Raw genomic sequence first — 22,760 nt, 5'->3', positions numbered from 1 at the left:
TATAGGCAATTCCGAAGAAGTTTCAGACGAAACCAGGGAACTAATCTCAGGTGGAAATGAGGAATTTTGGAGAGGTCCAATACTGAGGATTGCTAGGCAGGTACTCTACCAGTGAGCTCCACCCCCAGCTCTTATTTATTTATTTGATTTTGAGACAAGTTCTTACTAAGCTGCCATTGGCAATCCTCCTTCAGCCTCCCAAAGCAGCTGAGTTTACAGACATGTGCCTCCCCTGAAATGAGGATTGGGGCCGGGGAGGAGGGGGGGTGGGATTTGATAGGCCTTGTTTTGCCATGGCAAAGAACTTAACTAGAACTCTATTTAAGAGGAATTTTCAAGGGGATAATATAGGACATTTGGCAGAAACTCTGAATAGTGAAGTATTCAAGCATTGGTATTAGCCATTTTTAGATTTACACTGAGACTTGGGAGCAAGAGGAAGCAGAGAAGAAAGATTTGAAATTTTGCATCTTGGCCAAGGAAGGAGCAGGGAAAAAGCATGTAAGGGTGTGGCTATGAAGCCACTTGCTAAGGAATAAAAGGAAGACAATTGATTTGCATCAGGAACATTGGAAAAAGTTCTCAGGGGATTCCAGGACAGAATTGTTTCAGAAAAGAGCCCTGGTGTGCTTGCTGCCCAGGGCTCCCTTGGGATTTATTTCCCTGCCTTCAGCCAACGAAGCACCCTGTGGCTGCATCCGTGGTTCAGGCAGTCCACAGCTCATGAACCAGACCTTGATGTCTATGTTGTGCTGAGTTTGCAGGTATACCATATACAAGAGTTATTGGATCATGGCAACTTTTGCCAAAATTTCAGAGGAAAGCCTGGAAGACCAGAGAGAAGTCTGCCACAGTCACAGCCCCTGTAAAGAACCCCTGCTGGGGCAATGCCTAGAGCCCTAGGAATTGTGCTGACTGACTAGGTAGAGCTACCAGCAACATGCAGTGCCCACTAGGGAAAACTGCAGTTGTGGCACACAGCCAGTAGCCTACAACCAGCATAGTCATAGGGGTGGGGCTGCCAGAGGTCTTGGGGGCCCACCCCTCACTGTAGTGTGCACAAGATTGCTGGCCTTGGAACTTTAGGCTTTAATGTCTCCCCTGCTGGGTTTCAAGCTTGCTTTGGGTGGGTTACTCCTTTCTATTTGCCTTTTTATCCCTTTTGGAGATAAGCTGTTTATTCTGTCCCTGTCCTGCCATTGTACTTGGAAGTATGTATCTTTTTTTTTTTCTTCACAAGGGCTTATAGCTGGATGGAGTTTGCCTGGAGTCTTTGATGAGATTTTGAATTTACGCTTGAATGAGTTAAGACCTTGGGACTACTGGGGATGGAATGATTGTATTTTGCATTTGTGAGGAGGATACGAGCCTTGGGAGCCAGAAGTAGAATTATATGATTTGTGTGCCCCCGGGGGTTCATTTGCAGAAATTTATTTCTCACTGTGAGTTAGTAAGAGGGTAGAACTTAAAACTGAGTATAGTGTAGAGATGTAGAATCTTTGGGAGGTGATTAGGATTAGATAAAGTCATTTGGGTAGAGTCCCTTTGCTTGAATACTGGTGGCTTTATAATAAGAGGGGGAGAGACCATAGTACACACATGTGTGCTCCTTGTCTCACCATGAACTGCCACCAAGATGGCCATCAAAAGATGCAGCCCCGTGACTTTAGACTAGAAGCTACATCAGCCAGAATTACCCTCTTTTCTTTATAACTTACCTAGTCTGTGGTATTGTGTTATTAGCAACTGAAAACAGGCCAAACGGATCCATCAACCATCCTAATAGACTGTTACCCATACTTCCAAGTCCCCGTTTATTTCCTTCCCTCTTCCAGAAGTAATCACTATCCTCAATTTTCTATGTATTATTATTTTGCTTTTCATTATAATTTTGACATGTAGAATGAATGAATATATATGTATATATATGGTTTCTTTTCTCATAGAACAGTAAGTTTGTGAAATTTATCTATGACAAAGTATACAAATCCCATATGTACAACTCACTTGTCATAAAGGGAACAGAACATGACCTTGCTGGGCATGGTGGTGCACACCTATAATTCCAGCACTCTGGGAGGCTAAGGCAGGAGGATCACAGGTTCAGGTCTAGCCTGGGCAACTTAATGATTTAGTGATAGCTTGTCTCAAAATGAAAATACAAAAAGCTCAGTGCAAAGGCCATGGGATCAATCCACAGTACTGAAAAAAATCAAATCGACCAGCACCCAGAAATCACTCTTGCGTCCTCCCTGTTTTGCCCCAAAGATAATCATTGTCTACATCTGTAATCCAGAGATTAGTTTTTCATGTTTTTGAACTTGATATAAATTAAATTATACAAAATATATTTTTGGGGGGGCCGGGGATTTAGCTCAGTGGTTTCGCCGCCTGCTGTGCAAGTGCAAGGACCCGAGTTCAATCCCAGTTCCAAAAAAAAAAAAAAAAAAATATATATATATATATATATTTTTTTTTTTTTTTAGTTAGGCTTCTGTTATATTACACATTATATGTGTAAGATTCACCCCAGATGTTTTGTTCATTTTCAATCCTGACATATTCTCTTATATGATATACCTTACTTTATCCACTTTATGGTCAATGAACATTTAGATTGCTTCCAGTTTTTGGATGTTACAAATAATACTGCTACGAACGTTCTTGTATATACACAAATATACACATTTCCCCTGGATCTAAGAATGGAATTAGTCACGGGACAGAAATACCCTACCTTATTTAACCATTCTTCTTTTGATGAATTATTGTGTTGTGCTCTGGTGAACATTTCTGTATATGTTTCCTAATGCAAAACTTGCTATAATAAACATTTGATAGACACATAAGAATGAAATGCTGAGTGAAGGCATCTGTGCACCTTCAACTTCCTTAGATAATGTGAAATTGATTTTCAGGTCAGTATACCAGTTTACACTCTCACCAGTACAATGTGCATTCCTTGCTCCACATTCATTCCAAGGTTGTTATTACCTGACTTCTAAATGTTTCCAGTCTGGAACATATGTCATAATTTATTGTGGCTTTTATTTGCATGTTCCTGATTATTAATGGGCTTGAACATGCTTTTGTTTACGGGCCATTTTGTTTTTAAAATGTAATTTTTTCTGCTTATTCTTTAGTGTGGAGATGTACTTTCCTCAGAATGACTCTTGGATTGGCTTGGCACCCCTAAACATTCCACGCTATGAATTTGGAATATGTGTTTTAGACCAAAAAGTATATGTTATAGGTGGTATTGAAACTAATGTGCGTCCTGGTGTCACTATCAGAAAACATGAAAATTCAGTAGAATGCTGGAATCCTGATACAAATACCTGGACTTCTCTAGAGAGAATGAATGAGAGCCGAAGTACCCTCGGAGTAGTAGTACTTGCAGGAGAACTTTATGCTTTAGGTGGATATGACGGACAATCTTATTTACAATCTGTAGAGAAATATATTCCCAAAATAAGAAAATGGCAACCTGTGGCACCAATGACTACAACAAGAAGTTGTTTTGCTGCAGCTGTATTGGATGGAATGATATATGCCATTGGAGGGTATGGTCCTGCTCACATGAACAGGTATTTAACTTAATAATCAAATAAATTGCTTATGTTTGCAGATTTTTTTTTTAAAAAGCATATTAACAATGACTTCTGAGTTTTAAACAATTTGTGTGTAGGAATGGACTTCCTTTGTTACTTTTTTTTTTTTGTACCGGTTATCGAACTTAGGACCTTGTGCTTGCAAGGCAGGTGCAACGCCACTGTTACATTTTTAAGTTATATTGATCGGCATTTGAGAATTTAACCTGTTCTATAAGTAAATTTGTTTATATGGGAAATTAATACAAACCTAAGTTTCAAACCTCTCTTATTAAAGTTTGCATTTATTCATTCAGTATAAATAGACTACATTTGAAAACTCAGAAACCTAAAAATAAGATTTAGACAACTTTAGATGTTGTCTGAGGTGTGTATATGCATGTGTATGGTCTTTTATTGCATTGCTCAATAAATTGTACATGTAATTCCTATGTGTCAATACAATATCATGATACATCATAAAGTTTTAAATATCCCTTTCTGGATTTTTTTTTTTTTTTTTTTTTTGCAGTGCTGGGGATTGAACCCAGGGCTTTGTGCATGCTAGGCAAGTTCTCTACCACTGAGTCACATCCCCAGCCCCACCTTCTGGATTTTCATATACATATCATCATGTGTCTGGGGTATGTTAAAATCTGAATTGGAGGGCCGGGGATTTAGTTTAGTGATTCTGCCACCTGCCTTGTAAGCGCAAGGTCCTGAGTTCGATCCCCAGTACCAAAAAAAAAATGTGAATTGGAGATTTCAGTATTTTATAGTATATTCTCTGAATAAGGAGAAATACAGATGAGAAAATAAAAATACAAAGTAACTTTATATGAAATATTAATCACATATTTGTTGAAAATGGATGTTCTAAAGATTTTAGCTCTAGTGCTCATTAGAGCAGCACATATACTAAAGATTTTAGGTCTAATAGTAATTGAAATAGCATGTGTTTTATTGACTGTGAGTGTTTCAGTGAAGAGATGTTGTGGTTTAAGAGTGCTGAGAAACAGCATTTCATCTATAAATTTTTATTTCTGTCTATGCTAAACTGTTTCCCATTTTTTGCTCCACAGTCAAAGGAAAAGGATTTGGGGCTTAAACATGGATTTGACAAAAAAAGAAAAACAAACAAATGGATTTGACAAATCTTTCAAAAGCTTTTGGGAGAAATTTCTAAGATGAAAGATTTAAGTATCTTAATTTTGAGATAATGTTCTTTAAGGTCTTGCTACAGCTTATCAACTCTTCTTGTCCAGTGATTTTGGTCTAATAGTTTTATCCTGGTGTCTTTTCAGAAACACCATTATCTAGGCTCTATTACAATGTCCATAATGATGATATAGCTCTCAAATGCTTAAGCCTTTTTCAAGAAGTTAGGTCAGAACTAGAACAAGCTCAACAAGCTTACCTTTGTGCCTCTGTGATCCTTCAGAATGAACTATAGGCCCAAAGGGCTTTTTTTGAAATTCCAAGTAAATCTGGCTTTCCATAAAGAAGTTTGGAAATACTACAGGTTTTCTAGAATGTGTACTTGACTTAAATACCTGAGTTCTCCTCAGTCATTCTGGGATTACTATGAATAGCCAGTTTGTGTTATGGAACCTGCAGTGATTACTTTGGATTAAACCACATGGATTTTTCTGCAGGAAAAAAAAATGCCCTTTCTGTTCCCTTTTTCTTATCTGTGTATCCTTAGTATTCTTTAAAAAATCTATATTCAGTTGTAGCTTCCACAATACTTGTTTGGCTTTATTCTTACATGACTCCTTTGAGGTTGCACTAGTTCCATTTTTGCAGGTGAAGAAATTGCTTACTTAGTATTACCCAGCTCCAAAGTGGTAGGGCCTCTACTATGCCAATTAGTATTTAAACCCAGGTCTTCTGACTCCAAGTCCTATGCCCTTAATATACCTTGTTGCTTGTATAATGCAGCCAGCTCTCTGTATCTGTAGGATCAGCATCTGTAAGTTCAACCAACTTTGGAGCAAAAAAAAAATTTCAGAAAAATAATTGCACGCATATTGAACATGTAGACTTTTTATCCTTGTCATTATTCTCCAAACAATACATTATAACAACTATTTGTGCATCATTTGCATTGTATTAGGTATAAGTAATCAAGAGATGGTTTAAAATATATAGGTGAAGGGCCGGGGATTTAGCTCAGTGGTTTCACTGCCTGCTGTGCCAGCACAAGGACCCGAGTTCGATCCCCGGTACCAAAAAAATATATATATATGTATATATAGGTGGTTATATATAAATACTATACCATTTTATATAAGGGACTCGAGCATCTCCTGGGTTCTGGAACCAATCCTTTGTCTACTCAGGAAAAGCTGTATAATGGAATAGCCTATGGCTATTGTTATACTCTGTCCACAAGCTAAGCTTTATTCCTGTAATCTCATCAATAAAATCTAAGCAATTTGTAGTACCAGCAACTGAACTCAGGACCTTGCGCTTGTCAGGCAGGTATGGCGCCACTGAGCTACATTCCTGGCCCAAAATCTAAGTAATTTGGAATAGATGACTCTTATTTTATGTCTATTTGCATTTTTTCATGGGGGGTTTTCATTTTGCTTTGGTAGGAAGAATGACGCAAAGCATCTGTGAACTAATTCTCTTTTTTTGTAAATTTTTACAGTGTGGAGTGTTATGATCCAAGTAAGGACTCCTGGGAGATGGTTGCATCCATGGCAGATAAAAGGATTCACTTTGGTGTGGGTGTTATGCTGGGCTTTATTTTTGTCGTGGGTGGACATAATGGTGTCTCACATTTGTCAAGCATTGAAAGATATGACCCTCATCAAAATCAGTGGACTGTGTGTAGACCAATGAAAGAGCCCAGAACAGGTAATAACTTAATTTCTAGACATACAAGGCAGTGTTTTCTATAGTAATACTCTTAGAATAGTACAGTAATTCCTTAGAATATAACAGTAACGGTATAACTTGTCCAGAATAAACTTTTTTTTCCATTTTTTCCTTCCTTTTTCAATTCTTTTTTTGTCCCTTCCTTTCTCCTTCTCTCTTCCCTTGTTCTCCTTCCCATTTGAACACATTCTTCCTATTTTCCCAACGTCCATTATACACCTCAGTCCTTATTTCCACATTCAGTTCTCACACCAGAGAAACAGTGTGGTGTTTAAACATGTGTGTCCAATTCATTCAACTTAAGAGTATGGTCTCAAGGTCCATCCGTTTAGCTATAAATGTCTGAAGCTCATCCTTCTTTGTGGCAGAGTAGTGCTCCATTGTATAAAAAAAACCCCACATCTTCTTTATCTACTCATCAGTTGATGGGCATTAGGGCTGTTTCCAAGATTTAGCTATTACAAACTGTGCTGCTATAAATGTGAGTATGCAGGTATCACTGTGGTAGGATGCTTTTAATTCTTTCAGGAAGATACCAAGAAGAGGTATAGCTGGGTCAAATGGAACCTCTAGTTTTAGTTTTCTGAGAAATCTCCACACTGATTTCCACAGTGGTTGCACCAGTCTACACTCCCACCAGCAGTGGAGAAGGGTTCCTTTCTCCCCACAGTCCCGCTAGTATTTATTATTGGTTGATTTCTTGACAGCAGCCATTCTTTCTGGGGTGAGATGGAATCTCAGTGTTGTTTTAATTTGCATCTCTCGAATGACCATGATGTTGAACATTTTTTCCTATATTTATTTGCCATTTCTAATTCTTCATCTGAGAAGTGTCTTTTCATTTCAGATGCCCAGTTTTTGCATTGGGTCTGGGGGTTCTGATTATTTTGAGTTCTTTACATATTCTAGATAATAGTCCTTTATCTGAATAGCTGGTAAAAATTTTTTCCCATTTTGTGGGTTGTCCATTCACTCTGTTGGTGGTTTCTCTTACTGTGGAGAAGCTTTTTAATAAGATGAGGTCCCAGTTGTTGATTCTTTGTAGTATTTCCCATGCAGTTTGGGTTTTGTTCTTTTTTTTTTTTGGTACTGGGGATCGAACTCGGGACCTTGCGCTTGCAAAGCAGACTTTGGAACCACTGAGCTAAATCCCCAGCTCTGGGTTTTGTTCTTAAAGTCTTTGCCTACTCCTGTGTCCTCAAGTGTTCTACCTATTCTCTCTTCCAGCAGATTTAGTGTTTTTGTTTAATATTTAGATCTTTGATCCATTTCAATTTTAGGTTACTGCATGGTGAAAGATATGGGTCTAGTTTGAATCTTCAGCATATGGAAAGCCAGTTTGAGAAAAACCTTTTTTTTTGTAAACTCGAAAGGTAACTACCTAGACAAGACTGTGTGGATTTCTTTACTGTGCTTTTAATATATCATTGTGTATATTATCATTTTTCAAATTTGAACACATTTTGGGAAATGCTGATAATAGAGTATATCTTTCTATAAGCTCTTTTTGTGCATTATAACATGTCATTTTGTGTTTCTCTCTCCCTCTCATGGATTGTTCTGTTTTATTTTGTACATCAGTAATCCATATATTCACTTTTACATGTTCTATCTCCACGTGGCAGTAGTTGATCAAAAAAAGGTGGGATTTTAAAGTAGCTAGAGAAAAACAAGTATGCTCTTGAGCATAAAAGGAAATTGTTATTTTTGAATACAAATTCAAGTCACATTTTATAGTACAGGTTTTAAGTTACTGATGGAAAATGCTTTAGAAGTATTCTTTGCTGGGGGTGTAGTTTAGAGGTAAAGCATTTGTCCAAGGGTAGTATTTATATTCATGGTTAAAGAAACTTTTTTTTTTGGTACCGGAGATTGAACTTGGGACCTTGCACTTGTGAGGCAGGTGGCAGAACCCCTGAGCTAAATCCCCAGCCCCAAAGAAACTCTTGATATGTAAATATTCAAAGAAAATTAAAAGGACAAAATGGAATGAACTATTTAAGTGTTTACTACAATTGGTTTCTTAGATATCCTTGATAGAGAAAGCCATAAAAGCAAAGAAAACTCTAAAAATATGAGGTTTGTTCTCTTTTAGAACTATAGGTGATAATATCTAAAGGATATTTTTAAAGCATAAACTATGTATCAATATATTTGAAAACCTGACAAAATGATTTCTAGAAAAATGTATATAAATATAAATTGATTATAAAACATATGAAAATACACAATATTCTTTTTTTTTCTTTGAGACAGGATCTCACTATGTAGTTCAGAGTGGTCTTGAACTCAATATGTAGCCCAGGCTGGCCTCAAACTTGCAGCTATCCTCCTGCCTCAGCCTCCTGAGTGCTAGACCACACCTGCCTAGAAATACACTATATTCTTTTTTTTTTTGGTACTGAGGATCAAACTCGGGACCTTGCACTTGCAAGGCAGGTGGCGGAACCACTGAGCTAAATCCCCAGCCCCTTACTATATTCTTTTTTTTGTGTGTGTGGGGGGTCTACCGGGGATTGAACTCGGGACCTTGCGCTTGCGAGGCAGGCGGCGGAACCCTGAGCTAAATCCCCGGCCCATAAGACTAATTTTTTTTTTTTGTACTGGGGATCGAACTCGGGTCCTTGCGCTTGCGCAGCAGGTGGCCAAACCACTGAGCTAAATCCCGGGCCCAGCCTTCACTATATTCTTAATAGTACTTTCCCTCTGGTTGTCCTGATCTGATCATTATGCATTGTATACATGGATTGAAATGTCACACTGTACCTGTGACTATGTACAATTACTGTGCATCAATTAAAAACCTATTTTGAAAAAATAATACTTTCCTGGACTAAAGGAAGGGGGAAAATAGGATTGGAGAGCAGAGGTAAAGGAAGACTTCAACCCTAACTTTAATTTTTTTTTTTTTGGGGGTACTGGGGATCGAACTTGGGACCTTGCACTTGCGAGGCAGGCACCGGAACCACTGAGCTACGTCCTGGACCCCTTACTTTAATATTAAGGGTCCTTTTTCCAGGCAGTACATATTGCTGTATTGTTTGTATAATTATAATTGTTAAAATGTATTTTAAGAAAACTTTAAAATACAAACTCATTTTTTTTTTTTTAGTGAGCAAAGCACCTACTTCAGTTACCGTGTTTCTTCTTTTTACCCACCTTTCTTAGGAGTCGGTGCTGCAGTAATCGATAACTGCCTGTATGTGGTTGGTGGTCACTCAGGGTCTTCCTATCTGAACACAGTGCAGAAATACGACCCGATCTCAGACACATGGCTGGATTCAGCAGGCATGATCTACTGTCGCTGCAATTTTGGATTGACTGCACTCTAACAAGTGTGGATTCTTGAAAATAGCATGGTGGTGAAACTTGTGCCACATGAGAGGATGCCTGGTTTTCTAAAAGCTGCATCGCTTCTTTGTAACTTCAAGTGGCATGAAGACTCACAGTTCGTGGGGTACTTTGACAAGTAGTTTTGGTTGCTCTTGATTATGCAGTAAATCCATAATTTAAAAAAGACCTTGCCAATTGAATTGTGCACTTTTCCCCCCAAGACTGCAATAGTTCTTAAACGTACATGTGGACAAAACCTTGCTGCTTTTTTTCCTTTCTTTTAATTTTAGCTCTCCCTCCTTGACACGTATTATGATTTACTAGGATGAGAGAAACTTTAGAACTATGAAGTATATTGAATGACTGGACAGATTGCTTATACCGCTTGTCAAATATAAATTCATATGCTTTACATTTCTTAAAACAAAGGGCTGCTTTTACTTTTGGTACTTCTAAGGATTGTAAATAACGTGCCCTAGTGAGTCACTGTATACTCTTTCTGCTAAATGGTTATAGGACTGGTGGTATAATAAATTTGCAAGAAAAGTGCTTTTATTATCATATTTGGGGCCCTATTTTAAGAAGTCAGCTATTACGGTTTATGCCTTTTATATATATGGGCAGCTTAGTGCTGCACAGATTGAGTTACTCATCTATGCCGTGGTAAGCATGGATAGAAGGAGTTAATCATAGCAGTTATTTCAGTTTTTCCTTGGTACTGCAGCAGGTTCCCAGTGTTGATGTAAATATTTGAAGTGTTTAGTACTTTAATGCATATTGATTTTTTCATATATCCTCATAATAATTTTAGTTTTAAGATCTTTGCTTTCTCAAAGTGTTCATATATAAAAATGGTGCTAACTGTAGGATCTATAACAAGATTGTAACCATGTTCCTTTGGATGTTTAAGATATGCATGACATATTTTGATAGTCTTTGTCATTTTTACTGGCTTGATTCATTTGTGCTTATAATGTTAGTGAGTGCACCAATGCTAATCTCTAAAAATCATCTAAACAGCCTATGTTATGCTTTTCTTGGTTCCTGAATAGTGGTTTAAAGAAAGGTACATTTTTATCTTCCTTCTTGTGCTAGATATTACATGTCCTTCTTAAAAACAAATATATGCATTAAATATAAGGCACTAAGCAGTTGTGCATTATTTTGTATATTTCTTAGGTAACTGAGTATTTTAAAGTTATTGAGGAAAACTAGAACTCGATGTTTACTTGAGTAATGATTCAAACTTCGATTCTGCTTTTATTAAAAAAGCAATCTTTTAAAAACAAAATTGTTTGCTATACCCACCAATAGCTAATTTAAAAGAAATGGTTAACTTATTTTAGTTTAGCATGTGTTAGTAGGTGTCTCTTAGTCTCAAACACATTAGCTTGCATTTTATGCTGATACTGGTTCTTGTGTTTGTGGTTTTGGTACTATAGTCATTTCGTTTTCATTTCCTTTTTTTCCCCCCCTCCCACTATCACTTTATATAGCGTCTGTGAGACCAGTGTATATCTTTCCCTAAGAAAATTCATACTGCATTCTTAAGTGCCATAATATTCAAAACTGTTGTTAAGAAGCCATTTGTAATTATAAAATATAGGTTCAGTTGTTAACATGTTATTTCTTGAAAACTATGGCCAGCCAATTTGCAGTTTTCCTTGTTCTTCCATAAATTGCCAGTTGTAGAGTTGAGTATATACTACAAAACTGTATAAAATCGTCTTTAATCATAAAAGTAGTATCATGCTTTACAAATATTTGCACAGATTATAAAACTTTGCAAGTGATTTTTAGTCTCTTCTAACTTAGAACTCAACAGGAGCTACTAATAAAGTCAACTGAGTATTTTCTATGTTGCTTGTTTGAATAACATAATGATATATAGCAATAACTTTTTCATTGATTTGAATAAATCTGTTGAATAGAAATAAGGTGCACTACTGTGGTTGTCCTAAACCTCAAAGAAAAGCAATTTAAAATAGATTCTACCACGTACAATGCTTGTTTTAAATCCCCAACTCAGTTTCTTTGTTTATATCAATCAAATTGTCTCAGTCACTTTTCTTGTTGCTGGGGCAAAATACCCCACACCGGCAAGTTAAGAGAGGAAAGGTTTATTTTGACTCATAGTCTGTAGAAGTTTCCCTCCAGTCAGCTGGTTCCAGGCCAGGGCTGCATGGCAGAGAAGAGATCCCCCAGCATGGTGTGGGAAGCTGGGAAGGATCAAGGGAGTAGGGAAGGAGATAGGTCCTTCCAGGCCACCCCCAGTGACAACCTCCAATCAGGTTTCACCTGGCAACATCACAGTTTAAACTCAGCAATGGACTCATGAGTATTAAGCCTCTATGATCCAATCACCTCCCCAAAGCCCTACCTATGAGAACAGTAGGCTTGAGGGGGGCCATCTAGATAGAAACCATAACACAATTATTAAATACATCTTATTATACTATTTTAATCCCCTTCTCCCAAAAGATAGGATTTTGAAAGATTATAGAAAATTATTTTGTTTCTGTTATATGATGTTTTACTCATGTTGTTTCCACTATCAAATTAGTATAAAATATATAATCGCTTGGCAAATTCTATGGAAAGCAAATATTGATCATTTTCAAAAAATCTAATGCTCATCTTAGTGAAAATTAAATGTGAAATATCTTGGGCAATAGTAGCAGCTATGTACCAGTGAAAAAATTATGAAGACCTGTGAAGGTTAAAGGAAAAAACACTTTAAAATAAGCAATATATTTATCATAGGACTGCTGTTGTACTGTTCACAACAGCTAGAGCTGCCAATATGACCTGACAGCTGATAAATTTACTATATGTCCTTCTCTGACACATTTGTGAGAATTTTATGTGGAAAATTTTGCTGACAAATTGTGAATTTAAAGCCACATGATTCTTAATTTAAAAGGAACGAAATACTATAAATCCCCAGGTTTAATGGTATTAGAAATGATTGTACATATTCAGTCAAGGATAGGAACACTATTTAAAACTGCCAGAAATATTTTGGAAAATAATGGGAAGAGAAATAGAAATTAAATCAATTGCAAGATAATTACCTCCTATAATTATGTTATAAAGACATAATCTGTTAGGAATGTTTAGCTATTTAATATTAGTTTAACTGATTTTTAATATAACCTGAAGGATATTTACGAGTTCCACTTGTTTTTGCTAATATTGTTTTAAATATGAATGAATATTAAATGATAGGAAGTGGCATCAAGTGATAGGAAGGTGGCATTAGATTTTGAAGTGTAGTTTGGTAGTTTGATCCATATGGAAGGTCAACTATACCTGTGAGCTACTGTGTTAGATCCTGTGGTGGCTAGAAATAGAAATACATACACTCTTTTCACTCAAGAGTAAAATACAGTGGAGGAGTTCTGTACCCCAGTATCAACTATGGTAAAATGTGGATCTAATTCCTTATTTCCAGCATAAAAAGTGAGTAGACCTAGTTTACGTCTAAACAATTATTTAGTGTTCAAGTAGATTTTAATGGCATGAAAAAGAATTATGAAAAATCTAATGTTTATAGAACTCCACATCTTCTCGAATTGGACAGTGTATTTTCCAGAAGAAAAACAAATGTATAGGGAAAAATTAAAAAACCAGCTATATCCTGGAGTATCAAGCCTGTGGCTGACACTGAGGGAAACATACATATATTATGCTGTGTTTGGTTTGGGTTTTGGTGTTGGATTCCTAGTATTGTCACCTAAGTGCTTATTTTCAGGAAAATCAGACTCTACAATAAACTTATTGCTTCAAGTTCAATAAACTTGTGATAACCTCCATAACCTCTGTAGTTAGAAAGTTAAAAAATTATGTCACATGTCAAGTTAACATCCAGTTCTACTTCTTAAACTTTTCCCCCACTTTGTAAACAGCACTTTAGACATGGTTTAATTAGACAACAATTCTGTGGCTGGAAATATATTACAATGTATTGATTCAGTGTTGATACACATTGGAGAAGACTGAGAAATACAATACGTACAACATGTTTTCAACATTATAGGTTTACAAATTTTCTTACTAGTGTGAATATGGAGTCAAATAAAAATCCAGTTTACATCTCTGCAGCCAGAAAAATTGTTATCCATATGTCTTTTATATTCTACATATTTAGAGATAATTTATTGTTAATTCTTGTCACGTTATCATGTGTAAGGTCCCATTTATTTTAAAATACTAAGCAAAAAGTTCCAAGTTTGCCTTAAAATACAAGTGAAATTAAAGAACTGGATGATAATGCCTATATTTTTGCCTTATGAATTATGCTGTATCATAAACCAGAGATGGTTTTGATTTTAACAGGATTCTGAAATTTTGTAGATGTAGAGTACTAATATTTGTACTCTTGCAGAGAATGTGATCTAGTGAGTAATGTTGATGTTTAAATGTTTTTGTATCTATATTTTACCTCTGAATATGTACCTTTTTAGCATCAGGGTTTTATTTTACTTTTGTTTACACAGTAAAATGGCAATTAACTTGTTGAAAGTTCTATTCTTTTGTCTTTTATTTTAAGTTTTTTGTGTATATTATTGTGGTAATGCTCTGTAATGGTTATGGTTGAATTTTATTTAATGTGAAATGTTTAAAATAAAATTAAAAATTTCAAATGTGTATCCTGTAAGGATCGTTGCAAACTGAATCATGTTAAGTTTGTCGTTTTCAACTCAGTTTCTTTCTCGTAGAAACTTAGCAGTCGAGATGGGTGTGGGTCACCACTCGTTGATATCCTCATTGCCAACTTGCACATTCAGACATTTGCTAAGCAAAACAGGCGCAAGAGCTGTTTCCAGCCTCAGTGCAGCCCTAACTTTCTGTCCTTTCAGACTCTCTAACCATCCTTATAAGGAAGATTTCCTTCCGGCAGACAAAGCAGTCTCCCAAAAGATTCCCTTACTTTTATGGTTAGTATCAAGCAATACTGAAGAAAGGAATAAGAACAGGTAATGGAGACCCAGGCACATTCTTTAAGGAAGGTGTAAGTTACATGCCTGAATGGGTCTAATCTAATTTCACTAGTAAGAGCAAATTTCTGATACTATGTTAGTCTGTGAACCGCTTCCCCAATACATAGTCCTGGCATTTAATATGCTTATTAGCAAATCCTCAGCTGCCAGTCAGATTATCAGTAATGGAAGTACTTGTGGTTCCCTGAGTATGATTTCCTGACTAGAATGTCAGCTACCTTTCCCTCATCTGCATTCCTGATGAGGAGGGCAACTCCTGGAGCTGAAATTGGAACTTAGATATATCCTAGGTATTTAAAGTGAACCACATATTAAAATTAAGATTTCTTGGGCCGGAGATTTCAGTGGTGCCACGCCTGCCTCACAAGTGCAAGGTCCTGGGTTCGATCCCCGGTACCGGGGGGAAAAAAAGATTTCTTGGCTAAGTCAATGTTTTTTAAGTTCTACTGTTTTATTCCAAGGCATGGACAGAGAGCTTGTACATTACCCAGAACTTATTTTAAGATCTGTCAGCAGACATGTAGTGAGAGCTTAATATGTGCTAGACAGGAAGAAGGGTGAAAGGGAGTAATACAAGCCAGATGCTACCATCCCACTTGAAATGGAAAAAGTTGCTTCGGAGTGCTTCTCCTCCCACCACCCACCCAAGAAGGGTGAAAAGGATGTGCTGTTTTGACAAAACTTCATCTGCGCCTCTTGGGTTCTTTCATAAAATTACTAGATGGTTCTCTTGTTTGGGGCAGTCATGGAGCAGATATACAATGTGGTGGGTGGATCGTAGGAGTCTGCAATGAACTCAAACGAATGCAAAAAGCTCTTCTGTGCCACGCTGGAACTTGAGAGTAAAACTGTATACTATGATGAGATAGTACTAAAACAGCTCAAGTGAGCTTTGGTATAGCTTCCAGCCTTTTTGTTTCTTTTTAATAGAATTGAGACCTTCATGTACACATCACCCAGCTTTAACTATTAACCACATTTTATTAATCCTACTTCTATTTATTTACCCTGGGTGTTTTTTTTTAAATGTTTTTGCTGAGCATTTTAAAGAGAATCCTAGACAGCATTATGATATGTCCAGTAAATAATTGAGGCTGTAACTCTAGATAATAAAAATTACTTAAAAATGCATTCAAAAAGAAGTTATTCTAGTGTGAGATGTTGTGCTACATGCCTGTAATTCCAGCAATTGAGAGACAGACAAAATGATCCCACGTTGGGAGACCAGCCTGGGCTACATGGTGAGACTCTGTCTCAAAACAACAACAAACAAAACAAAAGTATAAACCACACTGATAGAACACTTGAAATTTTAATACTTTTGTGATACTTAGTACCCAGTCTATATTGAAACTTCCCTAATTTTCTCAAAAATAATCCTTGTTACCATTGGTTGCTTTGAGTCAAGATCTAAACAAGGTTTATACAATAGAATTAAGAAATGCCCTTTTTAATTTTAACAGAAAGGGGGATTTTGCCTAAATATTTGATTTTAATATATTATTTCTAGGTGTGAAAATTTTGGTCTATTGACATGAATATAATTATGTATTTGTGTTATCTTACAACATTTTTGTAGTTTCAAAACAGTACTAACATAGCTATAAATAATAAGACCCATGCATGCAAGGATATCTAACAAGAACACTGGCTTTAGAATCAAATGAGGTCAGTGATGAACAATTAGGTGGTTAGTATTTTGTGGTGCTGACGATCAAACCCAAGGCCTCACACATGCTAGGCAAACTACTGCCAAGCTACATTCCAGCCCAATAGTTAGGTTATTTTAATACAGGTATCAGTTTTCAAGGATATATTCTTTTAATTTGATTTCATTTTTAAATTTTATAAAATAATTGACAAGTAGAAACCATATAAGATGTATTTATGGGAATTTTGTATTTCCTTCTCTTCCACTCTGTTTATTCCTCTAAGTAATTCTTTCTATGAGATGTCATATTCATTTAAAAAACGAAGATACCTCTTTCTTATTTTGTTACAGAAAATACAGCCTACTACAAAAACATTTTTTAAAACTCCTTTTCACTTAATATATTCTGGAAATTATTCCATATTATTATATGTAGAGCACTTTTATCCTTTATTCAGTTGAACAGTGCTTATTGTGTGTGTATACCATAGCACGCTGTAGCACTCTGCTGCTGGACATTTGCCTTGCTTCATTTGTGATTTTTTTTGGGGGGGGGTACCAGGGCTCGAACTCGGGTCCTTGCGCTTGCGCAGCAGGCGGCAAAACCACTGAGCTAAATCCCCGGCCCTTCATTTGTGATTTTTACAAATAATGCTGTAATTAATAGTCTTGTGCATTTTCCATTTTGTGTCTTGAGGATTTTTTTTTCTAAAGTGGAATTGCTGGGCCAGGGCAGATGATATACAATTTTGCTCCATCTCACCCAGTTTTCCCAAGAAGTCCTACCACTGTGCATACCATTTAGCAAGAGACAAGACTTAGGTGCTCTTTGTATCAGTCTACCTCTACCCACTTGTGAACTTACTGAAAGGTGACATTTGGCCTCAGGTTTTTTGGCTTAAACCTTAGAATATAATTTTAAAAATAAAGTTTGTTATGTTTTAGGATGCATTAAAAGCTGATTTAAAACTCTTATTAGTGGGCTGGGGATTTAGCTCAGTCGTTCTGCCACCTGCCTCGAAAGTGCAAGGACCCGAGTTCAACCCCCGGTACCCCCCCACAAAAGAAAAAAAATAGGCAAAGGTCTTACAATTTAATAGAGTAGGCATTTCCCACTCAGTAGAGAATTATGTCTCAAAAAATTTTAAAGCCAGATTTTAATAGTCTTTGAAATTATCTCTCTATATAGCATCTCCAACTGTAGTCACATGATGTCTTAAACTGGGTAGCTTGCAAACTTAAATTTATTTCTGACAGTTTTAGAGGTTGGGAAGTCCAAAATGAAGGCAGATTTGGTGTCTGGTGAGGACCTTTTCCTGGTTTAGGGATACAGCCTTCTCTGTCTGTCCTCAGTACGGTAGAAGGGGTGTGGGCGCTCTCTTGGGTCTCCTTTATATAGGCACTAATCTGATGGATAACAGCTGTTCTCCCAGGGTTTAACCACCTCCCAAGAGCCCCACCTCCTGATACCATCATCCTGGGGGTGAGGATTTTAAATATGAATCTGAGGGCAGGGGAGTACAAAGACTCAGATCACAGCAGAAGGATAAACAGTTTTGGCACAGTGTGGTGCCCCATGCCTATAATAGCCCAGCACTCTGGAAGCTGAGGCAGGAGAACCATGAGTTCAAGGCCAGCATGGGCTACATAGTTTCTCTCTCTCTCTCTCTCTCTCTCTCTCTCTCTCTCTCTCTCTCTCTCTCGATAATCCAGTGGTAAAGTGATGACATACCATGAGTCACTTAGAAAGTGGACCCTTGACTTACAAACTCGATCAGTTCTAGGGCTGGTTATAACTAAGTCAGTACAACTGAGATCTGGATGTTTACCTGGGTACACACTAAAGCGAGAGGCAGATGACTTAACCTAATTAATCTAATTAACCCAAGTTGTTCCTATATGAGGCCGGTTGTAACTTGAAGGTGCATTGTATTTCCTGGTGAAAAGGAGGTAACAGTGAGTCAGTTCTTCTGGGATTTCCATAAACTTGCCAAGAACAGACGTTTCTAAGGCTTCTCAAAAGAAGAGGTAAAGAAAGAGGGGAAGATTCCAGAAACTATGAAGGAGGAGAGGAAGTACAGTAGGTCAAGAAACCCTGGGAGTCAGCTTGCAATTATTTTAGCTGAAGTGTTGGCAGAAAGAGAAGTCAATCTTATCAAAGGCACCATAACTGTATATTTGAATGAAAACTACTCTTTTCACCTAAACTACAGAATGAGTTAATACTTTCTGGCCAGAAAGTTCAGATACGATTTTCTTTTCTGGTTCTTTCCCTTCCATACTGGGGAGCGCCTGGCACCTAGTGTTCACATACTATACTGCAAAGAGTTGGAAATAACCCTGTCCCCGAAGTCCAGCTGATCACTCATCCACAGAAGTATTTAAAGAAGGCCCAACTAGAGACATTTATAGCTAAATGGATGCGCATTGAGGCCATACTACTAATTGAAATAAATAGGACACACATGTGTAAATACCGAATAGTTTCTCTGTTGTGAGAAACTGAAAGTGAAAATGAGGACCAAGATAATGTGAAATAGGAAGAAAAGGTCTAAAGGGGGAGGGGAGTGGGGGAGTGGGGGGTGGGGAAGAAGGGACAGAAAAAAAAGAGAAAAGAAGGAAAAATGGAAACAAAATATATTTTTTTTAAATAGGGAGAGTGGAAGGATGGAAGGGAAGGAGGGGGAAAGAGGAAAAAAAGAATCAGGATATACCATGTATAGGTACGAATTCCCAGTGATGTATGTGATCATAATGTATACCTAAAATGCATCAGTAAACTTAATGAATAAAAACAGGCCCAAACAGGTGACTTCTCCCATTCATCTTTTTTTTCTAACAAATCAGAAATAGAATAAATTTGACATTATTAATCCTTTTGGATTACTTTAGCTACAATAATTTTTTTTTTTTTTTTTTTTTTTTTTTTGCTGTACTGGGGATCGAACTCAGGACCTTGGGCTTGAGAGGCAGGTGCCATGCCACTGAGCTAAATCCCCGGCCCCGATAAATATTGTTTTATTTTGAAAGTGTTTCAGAAGCTTAAATTCCACATGGTTTCTCTTACACGAGAAACCGAAAGAATAAAGAGCAACATAAAAGATAGACATCGGAAATGGGGAGATAGCTCTTTTGCAAAAGAGAAGGGCACCGGGAGATGGGGAGAAGAGCGGGAAGGGAGAGGAGGGAAGGGATGAAAGAAAGAACTGAGATGTGTTATGTCCATGTACCAATTCCCCGCGAGGTTTGTGATAGCTATGTTCTGCAAACGTACGATTAAAAAATAAAAATCGAAAACAATAAATTTGAAGGTGTTTGAAAGATCTTTTATCTTTGTTCTATTGGAAATTAAAGGTAGCTGGGCTTTGGAGGTAGAGTGAGGCAATAGGACCTTATAATTGCTCTAAAAATCACAAGCTGAATGATCGATAGTCTCTTTCTTCCACGCGCCTTCCCAGGCAATGCTGGGCAGCAGCGGCGAACAGCCGGTCTCAGAGCCCCTCACCAAAGCTGCCTGCTTCCCTCGGTGCAGGAGTCTCTGATTTACGCCCCCCCCCCCCCCCATGTGCACATCTCCAGGGCAGACAGCACGTCTAATTCAAATTGCAGATAGTAGATACTCAAAAATAAGTACGCACTAGGTGAATGACGCAGAGGAAATAATGTTCGATATTACCTTGTTCTATCTTGGAGCCTCCAAATCAAATTTACCAGCTTGGGTAAATATTTTCTCAGCTATCCAGCCATTTTCTCCATCCCTTACCAAGGTTTCTTTTTGACTGGGGCACAGGTCAGATCTGTTGTTTTTCCTTTCTTCTCCCATCTTCTCCTTTCCTATTGCCCTCAAATTCCCACCTTTGAGTACACAGAAATTTTTTTTTTTCTGTACTGGGGATTGGAACTAGGGCCTTCACAATGAGTTACATTCCCAGTCCTTTTAAAAATTTTGAGGACCTGGGATTTAGCTCAGTGGTGCCGCCATCTGCCTTGCAAGCGCAAGTGCCTGAGTTCGATCGCTCGTACCCAAAACAAAACAAAACAAAAACAAAAAGAAATAAATAAATTTTTTGAGTCAGGATCTCATTAAGTTACTTCGTTGCTCAGTCTGGGATGGAATTTGTGATCCTCCAGCCTCCATCTCCCAGAGTGCTGGGATTATAGGCATCTGCCACCATGCCCAGGTTGCAGAAGTATGTACTGTGCCTATTTCTTCCTCTTCAAAAACTCCCTCAGCCAACCTACCTTTTTTTTTTTTTTTTTAAAGCTAATTATGTTCAACGTATTTTAATCTTTGTTATATGCCTATGGTAGAGTCACAGGAAATCTGTTTGCCTATATTCACTTCTGACTATTTATACCATTACAGTATTGCTTCCCAACTCTAGCATTTGGATACTACGATTGAAATGTAGATAGAGAAGTATAAAGGAATGACACCTTTCATAAAATAAAATGAGTTCTTAAAGGTTTGAGAAGATGAATGTTACGGAAGCCCCGTACCTAGACAGGCGACAGTAGCTTTTCCTTTTTTGCGGTGCTGAGGATAGAACCCAGGGCCTTACACATAGCCTGTGATCTTCCACTGAACTGTACACGCAGCTACAGCTGTTTTCGGAACCTCACTGTCCTGCTGTAGTTTTTTCATGATCATTACCATGGTCACCACTACGCTGGCTCCCAGGAGCATGTACTTCTTTCAAAGCCGTAAGTCCTTGGTTCTTGGTTTGTTCTGTACTATACAGCCAGGCCAGATGTTTTAAAGAGGTGTTACCAGCAGGAACCAATGATTATCACTGGGCAGAGAAATCATAGATAATCTTTATTTTCTTATGTTTTTGTATTTACTTATTTACATATTATTCTATTAAAAATGACTTTCAGGGCTGGGGATTTAGCTCAGTGGTTTTGCCACCTGCTGTGCAAACGAAAGGTCCTGAGTTCGATCCTCAGTACCAAAAAAAAAAAAAAGACTTACAAAATTCCAAGGCAAAACAAGTAGTGAAAATAGAACCAGCCACACAAGCAGCAAGTTTCTGACTTGCTGACTTATCTACCCAGCTAATTTTCTTCCAAAACTCCTGCTCTACATCTGATCTGAGGCCCTGCCAAAGCAGCTGTTTTTCATTTTTAAGCACTATTTTCTTGATCCTTTCAGAACACCTTACTGAGAAACTGTGGATAGACTATGGAACCCATTCTTACTGGGAAGTAAATAATCTAATACACATCTTCAGGTAGATATCAGCAAGTAAATCATCCACGTAGAGGCTTCCCTACTAACTTACTCTTGATACGTTTCCCAAAGGAGGGGAAAAAGGTTATGCTGTTCCTGGGACCAAATTAAATTTGAAGTTACAGGAGTGTCTTTGTTTGTGTTGCTCTGACAAGGCCCCTTGATACTGAACAGAAACTTATTCCTTACAGTTCCGCAAGCTTGGAAGTCTAAGGTCAATAAGCCAGTATCCTCTAAGGGCCTTATTTCTGTGTCCCCACATGGTGGAAGGCACAAGGGCAGAAAGGCTCAATTCATTCCTTCAAGCTCTTTTATCAGGGCACTGTTGGCTCAGTCACTTCTGGAAAGATCCACGTTTCAACACCACCACCATGGGGATTAAGTTCAACATGAATTTTGGACAGGACATCCTCCTTTAAATCATAGGAACGAGGCTGACCAGGGGACCTGAAGCTGCAACCTGGACCAGTTAGGTGGGATGGAAGACCCTGATAGCAAATATTACATTTAAGGCCTTTGTATGACTGCCAAAATAAGATGAACTTTAAAACCTATGCAATTTTAGGGCAGAACATTAATTGACGAAGATGAATGAATACAAATATTTGGGCTGTAGTTCAGTAATACTATTTACAGTCATTTTACATGAATCGCTTTCCCTTCCTACTTGTACTTATTTTCAATGAATTATGTATCATTAATTTAGCATGTTCAACATGGGCAGCTTTTATTCATGTTTCATAGTAATTATTTGCTTAGTTTGCTTAAAGTCCAAGAATGAAATAGAAGATGAGATTAACTATTATTTACTCAGGGCATAAGTTTCTCTTCCTCGTTTATTGGATCAGATCAAATGACAGTGCCTCAGATATTAAACCAAATCATTTATAATGAAAAGTTACTTTAAAGAAATAACAGTAAAATTATTCACACAAATTGAAAAAAAAAGGTTTCTTTGTTGAAGAGAAGTTGTAGATTCCTTCTTAAATTTGCTTTGTCCTTTATTCCTGCTGATCATGACCAAAGTTTTAAAATTATTTTTGCTCTTCTATAAATGTAATAGT

General features: G+C 37.4%; 1 protein-coding gene across 9 annotated transcripts in view; it reads left to right on the top strand.

Moving 5' to 3' along the window:
- Positions 1–16,246, top strand: part of Klhl28 (kelch like family member 28) — a 45,729-nt gene extending 29,483 nt beyond the window's left edge. For 7 of the 9 annotated variants that reach the window (XM_087208041.1, XM_087208044.1, XM_004835621.3 and 4 more), the window contains 3 exons: positions 3,144–3,587; positions 6,247–6,455; positions 9,645–16,246. In XM_087208041.1, coding sequence (XP_087064167.1) covers positions 3,144–3,587; positions 6,247–6,455; positions 9,645–9,808 — 817 coding nt within the window. In that variant the 3' untranslated portion in view covers positions 9,809–16,246. The remainder of the gene's footprint in view (positions 1–3,143; positions 3,588–6,246; positions 6,456–9,644) is intronic. The other 2 variants (XM_004835622.3, XM_004835620.3) reach the window with 2 other exon arrangements.
- The last annotated feature ends 6,514 nt before the right edge of the window (positions 16,247–22,760 follow it).

Source organism: Heterocephalus glaber, unplaced genomic scaffold (assembly GCF_053883595.1).
Source record: "Heterocephalus glaber isolate CG9 unplaced genomic scaffold, H.glaber_assembly_v1.0 deba00000901, whole genome shotgun sequence".
Classification (NCBI taxonomy): Eukaryota; Metazoa; Chordata; class Mammalia; order Rodentia; family Bathyergidae; genus Heterocephalus; species Heterocephalus glaber.
This window is presented reverse-complemented; position numbering and strand designations above follow the sequence as displayed.